Genomic DNA, 8774 nt, shown 5'->3' with positions numbered 1-8774 from the left:
CACACATATAACACACCTTACCCCAGACAGGAGTGGGGAAAAAAGGAGGGAGTGGCCCAGGCAGTCTGCTCAGGGGAGGGAGTAAGTGCTTTGAGCTACCAGGCAGAAGGGTGGGTGATACGAGGTGGGTGTGGAGAGGGGTAGGAGAGCAGCTCCACCAGAGTCCCTCTGCCATTCTAGCAACTAACTGGTGTGTGTGCCCACAGAGAGGTCTTTGGGTGCCACATTTGGCACATGTGCCCCAGGTTCACCGTCACAGATCTAAGCCTTCTTCCATCTTGCACATACCACACAAGGCAGCTACCACAGCCTTCCCACGCTCTTTCTCCTCTCCAAGGCACTTATTTAACCAAAGGATGGTTCTGGGAGGTGGTAGTGCCCAGGATGGGAAAAGGACAGACTTTGTTTAAAACGGTGCCTTTTGGGAATGCGGGGTGTGCTCTAGGTGTCAGCTTAAATTGTGATCGCTAAGGTCAGAAGTTTTGTCATCCTTCAATGAGTAAGGGATAGACACTGCTCTAATTGGCCCTACACAGAGTCAAGTGCTAGATACGTTAACTTAGAAAAAACCACAGAACTATTACATAGTCATAAAAGCCACTCTTTAAAAATGAAGGAAAGGGGCAGCTGGGTAGCTCAGTGGAGCGAGAGTCAGGCCTAGAGACGGGAGGTCCTGGGTTCAAACCTGGCCTCAGCCACTTCCCAGCTGTGTGACCCTGGGCAAGTCACTTGACCCCCATTGCCCACCCTTACCAATCTTCCACCTATGAGACAATACACCGAAGTACAAGGGTTTAAAAAAGAATTAAAAAAAAAATGAAGGAAAATGGGGACAGGGCTGATTAGGCCTCCACTCAGAGCCCAGGCGAGGATTGAGCTCTGCTTACTCTGGTCCCTGACCCCCCCGGAGCCAGAATGGAACCAGCAACCTAAGGATCTACAGTCCCTCGGAAGGGGCTGGGAAAGACAACTGACATTATCATACCTACCGGATACACTCAAGCTTGAGAAAGGAATCCTAGCCAGAGGCTGGGGTGTCAGGGAAGGGGCTGCCTACAGTGGATACTAAAGGCTGGTCCCTGCCCAGGTGTGTCCTCCTGGGAAAGGGTCTCTGATAAAAGGATTTAGCATTCAGCCCAGGCTCCATCATTCAGTCTGCGACTGCCAGCCTGAGATTCCCTTCAGGGCGGATTCTCTCAGGGTGGAACAGGGCACAAGCACAAGCTTTGGGGATCTCCAGCCTACAAGCTATTCCTAAAACGTGGGGTTCACCAGATCTCACTAGGCCACAAGTTTGGGGTCTCTGCATTGCACGTCGACAATAGCACACAGAGTAAGGGATAGATTGATGAGTGGGAGCAGAGTTCTTCTTGCTCTAAACTGGATTTTATGAACTGAGCTAGCTGGGCAACCTGTGGATCAGAGTGCTAGACTTGGGGTCAGGCAACTCAGACACTTACTCTCTCTCCCCTGGGCTCTGAGCAAATCACTTAACTTTTCCCTCCACCGTTTCTGTAAAATGGTGGTGATAATAATGTCAGTCTGGAAAAACCCAGAAACCCAGAACTACCAAAGCAGTCACAAAAGAACCTGTCTTTCACCAGGCAGGACAAGGACACAACGAAGGCTCTTATGGCCTCCGAAGAGTCACGGAGAGAGAGACTGACCTGGAACTGAGAGTGGCCAGATACAAAAAGAGAACTTAAGACTTCTCTCTCTCTCTCTCTCTCTCTCTCTCTCTCTCTCTCTCTCTCTCTCTCTTTTCCCACCACAGAGAGCCACGATCCCAGGACTGATGGCGTTGTCAAGGCAATTCAGGAACTGCGCCAAGGTAAGCAAGGAGGGTCCAAAGCCTCAACTTTTGGGGAGCTCAGGGGGGCCACTCTTGTCAACCTTGAAAAACAGAACCACTAAAGTAGTCAAAAAGAATAAGTCAAGACACTGCTCTAATTGGCCCTACACAGAGACAAAGCTCTGAGACTCTGGAGACACTGTCTGGGGGTGGGGGTGGGGGGTGGGAAAGTACCTCAAAAAAGGGGGTTTCTAATGAGCTGAAGAACTTGCGGTCCTATATACACTCTGGGGAATGAAGGCAAGGAAACACACTGACTGGTTACCAGCAAGCTTGAGGGCTGAGGTACCAGGGAGTGGCTTAGGAGAGGCTAAGAAGACTCTTCTGGATGCTTAATGGATGCTCCATGGTCCCATTGTTCAGTCTAAAACAAAGGTCAATCTGGGACTTCCCTTAAGGCAAGTTCCTAAGGGACCAGGCGGCAGAATGTGAGGATTCGGTCACAAAGTTGGCCACCCTGCTGTCCTTTCTCCCCTCAGCGAAGGGAGGGATCTAGTCAGTCTAGGTTAGTTGGGGAAATGTGACACTGGAGCTGGGTCCAAGAGGAGGGAAGAGGGGCCACCAGACTTAACTTTAGCTCCTGCCATCCTTTCGTATTGTGGGATCTTGGGAAAGTCCCTTCTCCTTGTTGAGTGTAAAGTGAGTGCTCCGTTTGAGGGTGGTCCAGGCTAGCATCTGCACTCACAAATCTCTTCCTTGATCTCCATTTGTATCTCTAGCCCATAAAATGGCAAAGGAGGAGCTTTGGAAGATCGAAGCCGAAAAGGAAGCCTTGAAGAAAGAACTGGATGAATGTAGGTCATCCCTGTGGATCCAACTAAGCATTCTGGATTTCTAGGAGTTCCCCATCCCCAGAGGCACCCACCCTGCCTTGGCATTTCTGTTTGCTGGAGCCAGGGAGACCCTCACAAATGGCCACACAGGGTCTTCAGAACTGAGCTCTGCAAATAGCAATGGCACACCTTCCTTCTCCGAAGGAAGGCTCCTTGCTAGGTGTCAGACTGGCAGACGGGTTCAGATAGAGAGGTTGAGGCTTTATTGTGGGAAAGGAGGGAGGAGGGAATAGGAAGAGAGAGCAAGGGAGGAGCCCGCAGCAGCCTGTAGATGGCCAGTGATCTCCACCTGGATGGAGAAGGCGGCAATCTTTTATAGGGTGGTGGTCTGACATGAGGTAACCTGGGTTGGCCCTATTGATCAAAGTGGGGTACTTGTGTCCAGATGACTGGGCAGCCCTAAGTGGGTTGGGAACTTGGGTCTCCCGGGGTGGGGAAGTTCCCAGGCTTGATGGTCAGGGATGGGGGGAGGTCACTTGTCTAGGCCTGACAGGGAAATCCTGATATTCTGCCAGGTTTTACTGTTGTGGCAGTTTCAGTTAGTCTGCCCTTTTTCATTAGTGTTACTATTACTATCACTAGGAATAAGAGTGGGGGAAACTGATGGGACCTACTTAAGTTAACACTGCAAGCCAATGCCAGATTTGTGAACTAGATCTTGTTTCTAACCAGCCATGGCGCCTGGCACATAGTAGGAGCTTAACAAATGGTTACTGACTGACATTCATTCAGACAACTCTTCCCTTTTCCTTTGTGGCTCTCATTTTCCCCTTCTATAAACCGTCACTTCCCGGAGTAGGCTATACCCAATGGGGAAGGTGAGGAAGCCACTCACTCAGTCCAATTTCTGCTTCCCCTGCAGTAAACTCAGAAGAGACTCGTCTGGAGGAACTCTTGAAGTCCAAGCAGGGTAAGTAAGGCTTCCTCGCTAGAGGTTTCATTGCCATAAACTCTGTGGAGGCTGAGCCCAAGCGCCTCCCGCAGGTACCTTTTCCAGTGTGGCCTTAGCCTTCCAGCGAGCTCTCTCTTTCATCACAGAAAGCCTTCGCATCCTTCAGCAGCACAACGGAGAAAAGGAAAACGAAATCCTGAGGTAAGAGTTTGGCACCCTTTCAGAAAGAGCTGGGAAGTGAAGACTGAGCGAATCTGGCTTCTGATAACTCCCTCCCACCTTCCCCCACTGGACCCACAACATTCCCCATTAGCCATTCTTGGCAGCAGAACTCGGAACAGGGGTTTCGAGCTTTCCAACTCGGTTTCTATTTGTTTTTCATCAGTTGACAGAAATCTGCCTTTTGTCACTCTTGCCTTCCCCTGTTACTAAAGAAAGAAAAACAGGCCTCCCAGTACCATCATGGATTGTCAAGAAAAAACATTTCCCCATTGGCCCTATCCAAAAAAGGAAAATATGTGTCAGTCTGGACTGTCCGAAGGTGGGGCATGGGCGTCGGCGTCATCATCGTGCCCCTGGCATCCTGGTGGGTCACTGCACTGAGCAGAGTTCTTCAGTCATCCCGGACTGTTCTTGACTACCTTGTTCTCCTGGTTCTCCTCAGTTAGTTCCTTCTGAGTCAGTTGGCTTCTCAGGTTTCTCTAAAGCCATCCCACAGCACCAGTATTTATCGCATCACATTCCCATCCTGCAGTCTGTCCAGCCATTCCCCCATTGGCAGGCATTCCCCCCGCTTCCAAGTCTTCCCTCCCACAAACCATTGCTGCTAGAAATACTCTTGTGCATGTTTGTCCTTTTGCGCTCTCTCTCTTTGATCTCATTGGGCTGGAAGCCCATTTGCAGTGGCCGTATTGCTGGGTTAGCCTAGCTCTTGAGGCGTAGTTTCAAATTGCTTTCCAGAATGGCTGCCCTATAAAACAGGGGTTTTTAATGTGGGGGTCCCATGGAGAGATTTCAAGGGTCGGTGAACGGGGCTAGGAAAACGGATGCCTTCACGGTCCCTCGACTCTAAATGAAGGGTAGCAGTGCACCGGAATTATTTTCAGGCATTCCTTCTGAGAAGGTGTCCAGAGGCTTCTTCTTCCAATGCAGATGTGTCCTTTGAGGGGGTTGGTTGGTTTGCCGAGCCCCAGGGAAGGGAGCTTACGAGCCCCCGACCCCCGCCGCCCCCTGGGAGATGACAGAAACCCCTAACTAGAAGTGTTCCCTTCTGCTTCTGCTTCCTGACCTGTAACAGCTCAGGCAGGCAGGCTGGCTGGCAGTCACCAACGATAGAGAAGGGGCAAAAGCCAGTCTCTGCCCTCAAGGACCCGACAGTCCAAGGAGGGAGAAAACACACAAACCCAAATTTGGCCAAATACGTTATGTTCCAGATGAGGAGAAATCGTTGCGAGAGAGAAGGCACTTGGGAGAGTCTTCCTGGACAAAGCAGGATTTTTGTAGAACATGGAATTCACAGACTCCGGGAGGCTCTGGCCCGGCATGGCCTCCAATCTCCTGCCCAATAACCGAGGAAGTCTCTTCTCAAATATGAGGCACTATTCAGAGCCAATATGAAAGGGAGCCAGATTCCGGGCAAAACAAAATACCTCTGTAATAGTTTAGAGCCGGAAGGAGTGGAATGGGTGGCTGGTGGGGGCGGTTTATGTGTAAATTATCATACCAAGCTAAACCCAAGAAGGTAAGTTTGGGTTGAATTGTTCCCCCTCTTCCCCCCTCCAGAAAACAGGCAAGGGCTCAAGATTCCATACAGAAGATAACAGAATTGAATTCTAAGATTCAGGAGGACAAAGTAAAAAGGAAGAAACTGAGGTAAAACTATTTCAGTCTTATGGTGGCATTCAATGCCTTTCAAATTCAGTTGCAAATGCGATTTAAGAGTACAGAATCTCAGCTGGAAGGGTGTCCAGGCCAGCCCTTTGACCAACAGGTGGATCCCCTGCCCAGAATGAGGCATATGCCTACCCCTTCACTTGAAGTACATGGAGCTGGAAGGGAACCTCAGAGCTCAGCTCCCTCCAATTATTTCTTTTCTGTTGGAGGGAACTGAGCCACTGGGAAAGGAAAGCCTCACATGAGGCTGCCCAGTAAGGCACCGACTCCAGGGCTCTTTCCCTCCACTGTCCTGGGTGACCTCTAGTCTGAAGCAAGACACAGCAAGACTCAGAATACAGTCCATACGGTCCAATGAGCCCTAGATTGACAGTTAAGAGACCCGGGCCCTTGTCCTGCTTCTGCCACTTTGAAGCCTCCGGAGCATCCCTTCCCTTCCCTGGACCTCATTCTCCCCAACTATATAAATATATAAAATGAGGCAGTTGAACAATGGATGGGTAAGGGTCCTTTCAGTCCAGAAACTGAGCGATGCTGCAAGTGACAGACTGTGATGTTCCCACCCAAACCCCGGAGAGATGGAAAGGGTCCTGGAGGAGGGCTACTGGATCTGGGCCTCACAGAGCTGGTAGGACTGGAATTCGTATTGGTTTTGAGGGTGGCCTGGGCAAACCCTGTTTTTTTTTCTCCCAGAATGGAGTTTGAACAGCAGTTAGAGGAGCTAATGGAGCAACATAAGACTCTATGGGAGTCACACGTGAGAGATTTCTAGGGTTCGGGTGGGCACGGGAATTCGAGAGAGGCACAAACCAACCTGATTCGGGGGCTGGGAGGTGGGGAGGGGGAAGTGATGAGTTGGGCAGAGAAGTGAGCCCTCCTATGGGATCACTAAGTGAACGAGGTATAGCCAGCCAGGCCAAAGAAGCCCTGGAAGTTATCAGCCGCTGGTCTGCAGCGTTGTCGAAGGGATTCTTATTTAGGTATTGGGAGAGCAAGATGGTCTCTGAGGCTCCTTCTGACTCTGAGATCCTGCCAGCGGAGTCGGGAGGGGTTTCAGAGGAAGAAGGGAACCTTCGCTGCCCTCTCATCCATTAGACCGCAGAGAGACTTTCTCAAGAAATCCACAACATGGCCAGTACCAAGGAGCAGCTCCTGAAGGAGGGTAAGCATCCTCCAAGTGAGAGGTCAGAGGGGCAGGCGAATGCAGTCCTCTTGTGAGTTAGTGAGCTCTCTGGCCCCGGGAACATGCACCATTGAGGCCACAGAGAGGGGAAGCTGGCGCTTAGCCGAAGATCGAATGGAGAAAAGACCCCTGGAAAATGAGCGGACGCCTGAGATTATTCCTTTCCTGGTCAACAGAAAGGCTAGTTCAGGAGAAATTGGAGGCCATCGAGAAAGAACTGGCAAGGCTACCTCAAGCCAAGCAGGTCAGGGCTGAGGCTCTGGATCTCAATAGCGTGAGTGCCTTCCTCTGCAGTGAGGAGGCTGCTGCTGCTCTGTGAGTCCAGGGTGATCCTGGGAGGCAGAGGGGAAGACTGCTTTGGGCTGGGAAAGCCAGGGGAGGAACAGGCTGGTGTTGACAGTGGAGCCCACTTCCCCAGGTACCTGTTTGAGGAGGAAAACAAGAGTGCCAAGCAGCTCCTGGAGGCCTCCTTGAGGCAGTACAACCAGATGTGGCAGAAGTATCACAGGTGGGTGAGCCAGGAGGAGTGGGCCGTTCTCTTTCTCCTTCTTCCACTCTCTTTCTCAGTTGCTCTGATTCTGTCCCTTTTTTGGCATCAGTCCCCGTCTCCATTCCACTCTCTCCCTTTCCATGTTTCTGGCTTTGGCTCTTCCTCCGTCTCTCCATATCTGCCAGTCTCTCTGTGGCTCTCTGTAGGTCTCAATGAGCGTTTGGCAAGGGCTCACTTACCAGGCACCAGGGAGCCGGTTAAGGGCTAGGCCTCGGAGATACAGACACGATAGATGCAATGTAATCTCAGAGGCGAGGAGGCCAGGAAAGGCCTTTTGCAGAAGATGAAATTTGAGCTAAGTTATGAAGGAATCCAGGGAAGCAGGGAGATAGAGAGGAGTGGTGGTAGTGGGCCGGGGAAGGCCTAGAGAACTGACAACCTGTGGAGAGAGAGATTGTTGTCTATGAGTAACAGCAGGAAGGCTATTATTGTCTCTCTCTCTCTCTCTCTCCCTGGGTATAAGCAAGGCACGCAGCGTTTTCTTGTGCCCTTTTCATTCCCCTGCCCCCCTCCCCTTCTCTGGGTTTCGCTTTGCACTGGTGCAGATGTTTCTTCAGGGCGCTGTGTGTCTCTTCATCTTCTGCCGGTGTCTGTGGCCCTCTTACGTCTCAGGGTTGGTCTCTGTTTTCCTGGCCTTCCCTGGGTCAGCCTCTGTGGCTGTAGTTGTGCCTGACATGGACCTTTCTAACATCTCCCTGCCAGGCTGAAGGTGGAGCTGGAAGCTGTTGGCCACAGTGGTATCGGAGGGCTCAAGGGAAGTGTGACAGAGGCAGCTGCTGAAGGGGCCCCAGGAGAGGTACGTTTCCCAAAGAAGCCAGAGCTGGGAAACTGCTTTCCAGGCTACTCAAGAAGCGTGCAGCCACCAGAGAAGAGAGAGAAAGGGTGGGAGAGGGTGATGGACAGGGAGGTTTCTAACCATTTGTTCTCCTTTTCTTGGTCGTTAGCCTGTTGTGGAGCCCCCAGGGGCCTGGGAGAAGGAGCAGAATAGAGACCTCAGCCCAGGGGAAAAGGCTACTTGCTAAGCCTCATCTTTGTACTAGAAGCTCCCAGGGAGCTCACCTTCTTGTTCCAGGAAGGAGCTATGCCCTGGTCTGCACTCAGCCTGGACAATCAGGGGTTGGCCCTCCAGCCTCATCTCAACAACGAGGGACCCTCTGGTGTGCTCTTCTGAATAAAGAACTCTGTTCTGTTCCCCTGCTGTTGGCACAATTCTGTACCTCATTCTGCCCCCACCCCCCACCCCCAGACTTAAAGCTTTCCCAGTGGCCCGTGCCTCCTACTTGCTCCTATTTTAGAGCATGTCAAACTTGGCCCTGCTCTCTGGACTAGGGCTCCCACTCCTTCCCTCCAGTACTCCAGAGGCTCAGGCCTCCTTTCATTGACTTTTTGGGGGCCAGACTTTTTTTTTTTTGCATGCATGCATGCATGCAGAATGGGGTCTGCCAACTGCTTGGCCTTGAAGGCTTCTCTGCAGCTTGACCATCATCCCCTCCTCCTACCCCAGATTTTAGAGATGAGGGAAGTGAATGAGACTGGGTCTGAGACAAGAGGCAAGCTTGACTTGGGAGCTC

At 51.5% G+C, this 8774-nt stretch overlaps 1 protein-coding gene across 1 annotated transcript; it reads left to right on the top strand.

The window, feature by feature from the left end:
* Positions 1-1779: 1779 nt before the first annotated feature.
* Positions 1780-8381, top strand: LOC123254097 (synaptonemal complex central element protein 1-like). The gene is made up of 11 exons (XM_044683167.1): positions 1780-1831; positions 2572-2646; positions 3548-3595; positions 3724-3778; positions 5360-5449; positions 6164-6227; positions 6566-6632; positions 6830-6968; positions 7072-7161; positions 7906-7999; positions 8148-8381. The coding sequence occupies exons 2-11, from the start codon at positions 2580-2582 to the stop codon at positions 8223-8225; spliced, it is 792 nt and encodes a 263-aa protein (XP_044539102.1). The 5' UTR covers positions 1780-1831; positions 2572-2579; the 3' UTR covers positions 8226-8381.
* The last annotated feature ends 393 nt before the right edge of the window (positions 8382-8774 follow it).

The sequence above is a fragment of the Gracilinanus agilis genome, unplaced genomic scaffold, assembly GCF_016433145.1.
Source record: "Gracilinanus agilis isolate LMUSP501 unplaced genomic scaffold, AgileGrace unplaced_scaffold14828, whole genome shotgun sequence".
Classification (NCBI taxonomy): domain Eukaryota; kingdom Metazoa; phylum Chordata; class Mammalia; order Didelphimorphia; family Didelphidae; genus Gracilinanus; species Gracilinanus agilis.
This window is presented reverse-complemented; position numbering and strand designations above follow the sequence as displayed.

Excerpts from the sequence above, each read along its gene's own strand:
- LOC123254097 (XM_044683167.1), top strand. The coding sequence starts at position 2,580 with ATGGCAAAGGAGGAGCTTTGGAAGATCGAAGCCGAAAAGGAAGCCTTG. Across the intron at positions 3,596-3,723 it reads ACTCTTGAAGTCCAAGCAGG|AAAGCCTTCGCATCCTTCAG; the intron begins GTAAGTAAGGCT and ends CTTTCATCACAG. Across the intron at positions 6,633-6,829 it reads GGAGCAGCTCCTGAAGGAGG|AAAGGCTAGTTCAGGAGAAA; the intron begins GTAAGCATCCTC and ends CCTGGTCAACAG.